We start from the raw sequence: 2,582 nt of genomic DNA, 5'->3' as shown, positions 1-2,582 counted from the left end.
CATGTGTGAAAAAAGTTTTAAATAAAAAAACATTTGCTAGCAGCGATGTTTGACTTTGGCGACACTGAGCAAGTGCAAGCGTCCCAGCCTGCAGGGAGCACAGGTGAGTTTGTCTGTTTCCAGATTTCAATCTATAAGAATGGCCCATATTAATAGACGACAATCTGTCCTCATTCCACATTTCAATCTATAAATGAAGGCCTTCCGTAGATGAGAATCTGGAACACTTCCGGCATCCCTGCCTGCAGGGGGAGCTAGTGAGTTTTCCCCTCATTCCATATCTCATTCTATAAGAATGGCCCATATTAATAGATGAGAATCTGTCCTGCTTCCAGATTCCAATCTACAATTGAAAGATGGGAAAATGGAAGCTAGCCCTAACCTTAGCTAAATAGCTAACCGGTCGGGGTCGGGCCAATAAGCCCCTCCCTGTGACTCTTGGCTCCTGGACATCAAGGGGTGCCGGTTATTTCCTGTACCCAGATCTGCACCTCCAACTTCCCACCAGCAGGGGGTGCCATGGGTTTCCTGTACAGAGGTGCGCACCACCAGCCTCCCACCAGCAGGGGGGGTGGACCTTTACCTTAAATTCCAGTGAGGAAGACGAAGCACTTCATTTCCTGTTCGCCATGTGAGCACATGTTTAGATGGAGGCAGGTGGCCAGGAGAGAGGAGAGTGCCATAGAGCTGAAAAAGTTACAGACAACGTTGAGAAAGGGAAGCAGCTGTATTTGATTCGATAGAGGTAAGTTTTTAAAATATTTCGAGGTGATAGTTTGATCCTTTTTGCAAGAGTTGATGGTGGGCTAAAATGTAAGCTAAAATGCTAAAGCTATCAGGCTGATCAATATGATAGATGAGAATCTGTCCTACTTTCAGATATCCATCTATAAATGAAAGCAGTTTGTAGATGAGAATCTGGAAGCATTGCATCCTCCGGCTCTGCAGGGGGCAGCAGCGTCGAGTTTTGTTTGCAGGCCTGCCAGCCTGCAGGGGACAGCAGTGAGTTTGTCTGCTTCCAGATTTCAATCTATAAATGAAGGCTGTTGTGTTAAAGATGCCCTTCTGCTCCCCCAGCACTATGAGTACTGAGACCTCACCCACCTCTTCCTACCACCCCTCCTCAAACTCCTCCTCCAGCTCATCCCTGTCAACCACCACAACCAGCCTGGACAGCTTAACAGAAGAGGATAAACGCAGAGAAGAGGACACACTCCTGCTGGAGACCGGCAGCGTCACCACAGAGCCTCCGCCGTCCTACTCGTCTCAACAATCTGACATCTCAGAGGGTGACTTTCAAGACTGTGAGGAAAAGCCCAGCCCGCCCCCCCTTCGGCGGGAGACAAGCTCTCCCAACTTTAAAGCGATGGGGGACCATACAGCTGCCTTGCAAGGTAACCGAGACGAGTTCATCCTCAACCCCAGTGATCCCGCCTGATGAGGAATGCTCATCCCCAGCGGACATGGAAGGAGGCAGCGAAGGCCTTGCTTGCCCCCAACGAGAGATGACCCCCTTGCCCTGGAAGAAAAAATTGGTGAAGGAGCCTGGCCTGCATGACAATGACCCGGAAGAGGATGATGAGCGCACTTTCAGCATCGATGGGAGCCACCTTGTTAAATTGTCAGCTCCGTGCTAAAAAGTGCTCATTTGTGTTGTCCTTATTCTTTTATATATGTAAGAAAGTTTTCCATATATTTCATTACATTCTTTGTTTGCCAGCAGCTAGCTGGCTGGCTAGTGAGCTAGCTTAATGTTGAAATGGATGGAAATCTGCCCTGCTTCCAGATTTCGCTATTTTTGAATGGCCACGTTAATAGATGAGAATCTGTCCTGCTTCCATATTTAGCTATTTTTGAATGGCAATGCAAATAGATGTAAATCTGTCCTCCTTCCAGAATTCGCTATATTTGAATGGCCATGTTCATAGATGAAACTCTGTCCTGCTTCAAGATTTCCATATATTTCATTACATACTTTTTTTTGCTAGTAGCTAGCTGGCTGGCTAGTGAGCTAGCTTAGTATTGAAATAGATGGAAATCTGTCCTACTTCCAGGGTTAGAATTGGGGGAGGGGGTCAGGGGTGAGGAATGGTTAGGGTTAGGTAAGGATGCCTTACAACCTGACTTAATTCCAGGTCGGATCTTTGAGTCAGTCACACAACAGAATCACATATGATGCAGTTTTGCTGAAATCCACCATCTGTTAACATCTGAAGAGTTATTTGTGTTAAACTGCAGTTTATATAATTAGTCATGAGCAGCAGAGATGATCATTACATCTGCTTAAGATTTTACAATCTAAAAGCTTTAAATGGTATTTTTCTCATCCTCATACTAAGCTTGTTTTTTTAACTTGGATGTACCTGGGTTTCACCTCCCCCGTCACAGACAAAGGCCTCCTAATGGGCCTATGATGGGGGAGGCGTAACCAAGGTGCATCACAATGCCAGAATTCTGTATAAAATGACCTGCTTCTTCATGCCTTGATCATTGTTTGCTGAGACACAGAGAGGACGCTGCTGGAAGTCACTGCTGGACCCCGAACTTCTCTCAACTTTTTCATTGGAAAAGCTTTCAAGACT

General features: G+C 46.1%; 1 protein-coding gene across 2 annotated transcripts; it reads left to right on the top strand.

Moving 5' to 3' along the window:
- Nucleotides 1–631: 631 nt before the first annotated feature.
- LOC306764594 (uncharacterized protein) lies at nucleotides 632–1,513 on the top strand. Of its 2 annotated transcripts, XM_079251769.1 has the most exons (3): nucleotides 632–745; nucleotides 880–1,002; nucleotides 1,078–1,513. In XM_079251769.1, exons 2-3 carry the CDS (start codon nucleotides 911–913, stop codon nucleotides 1,436–1,438), a joined length of 453 nt encoding a protein of 150 aa, XP_079107895.1. In that variant the 5' UTR covers nucleotides 632–745; nucleotides 880–910; the 3' UTR covers nucleotides 1,439–1,513. The 2 variants fall into 2 exon arrangements, with proteins under 2 accessions (XP_079107895.1, XP_079107896.1); XM_079251770.1 differs by lacking the exon at nucleotides 880–1,002.
- Nucleotides 1,514–2,582: the final 1,069 nt, after the last annotated feature.

The sequence above is a fragment of the Telmatherina bonti genome, assembly GCF_933228915.1.
Source record: "Telmatherina bonti genome assembly, chromosome: 13".
NCBI lineage: Eukaryota > Metazoa > Chordata > Actinopteri > Atheriniformes > Telmatherinidae > Telmatherina > Telmatherina bonti.
Note: the sequence above shows the minus strand (reverse complement) of the source record. Positions and strands in the feature narration are given on the sequence as shown.

Excerpts from the sequence above, each read along its gene's own strand:
- LOC306764594 (XM_079251769.1), top strand. The coding sequence starts at position 911 with ATGAGAATCTGGAAGCATTGCATCCTCCGGCTCTGCAGGGGGCAGCAG. Across the intron at positions 1,003-1,077 it reads CCAGCCTGCAGGGGACAGCA|CACTATGAGTACTGAGACCT; the intron begins GTGAGTTTGTCT and ends CTGCTCCCCCAG.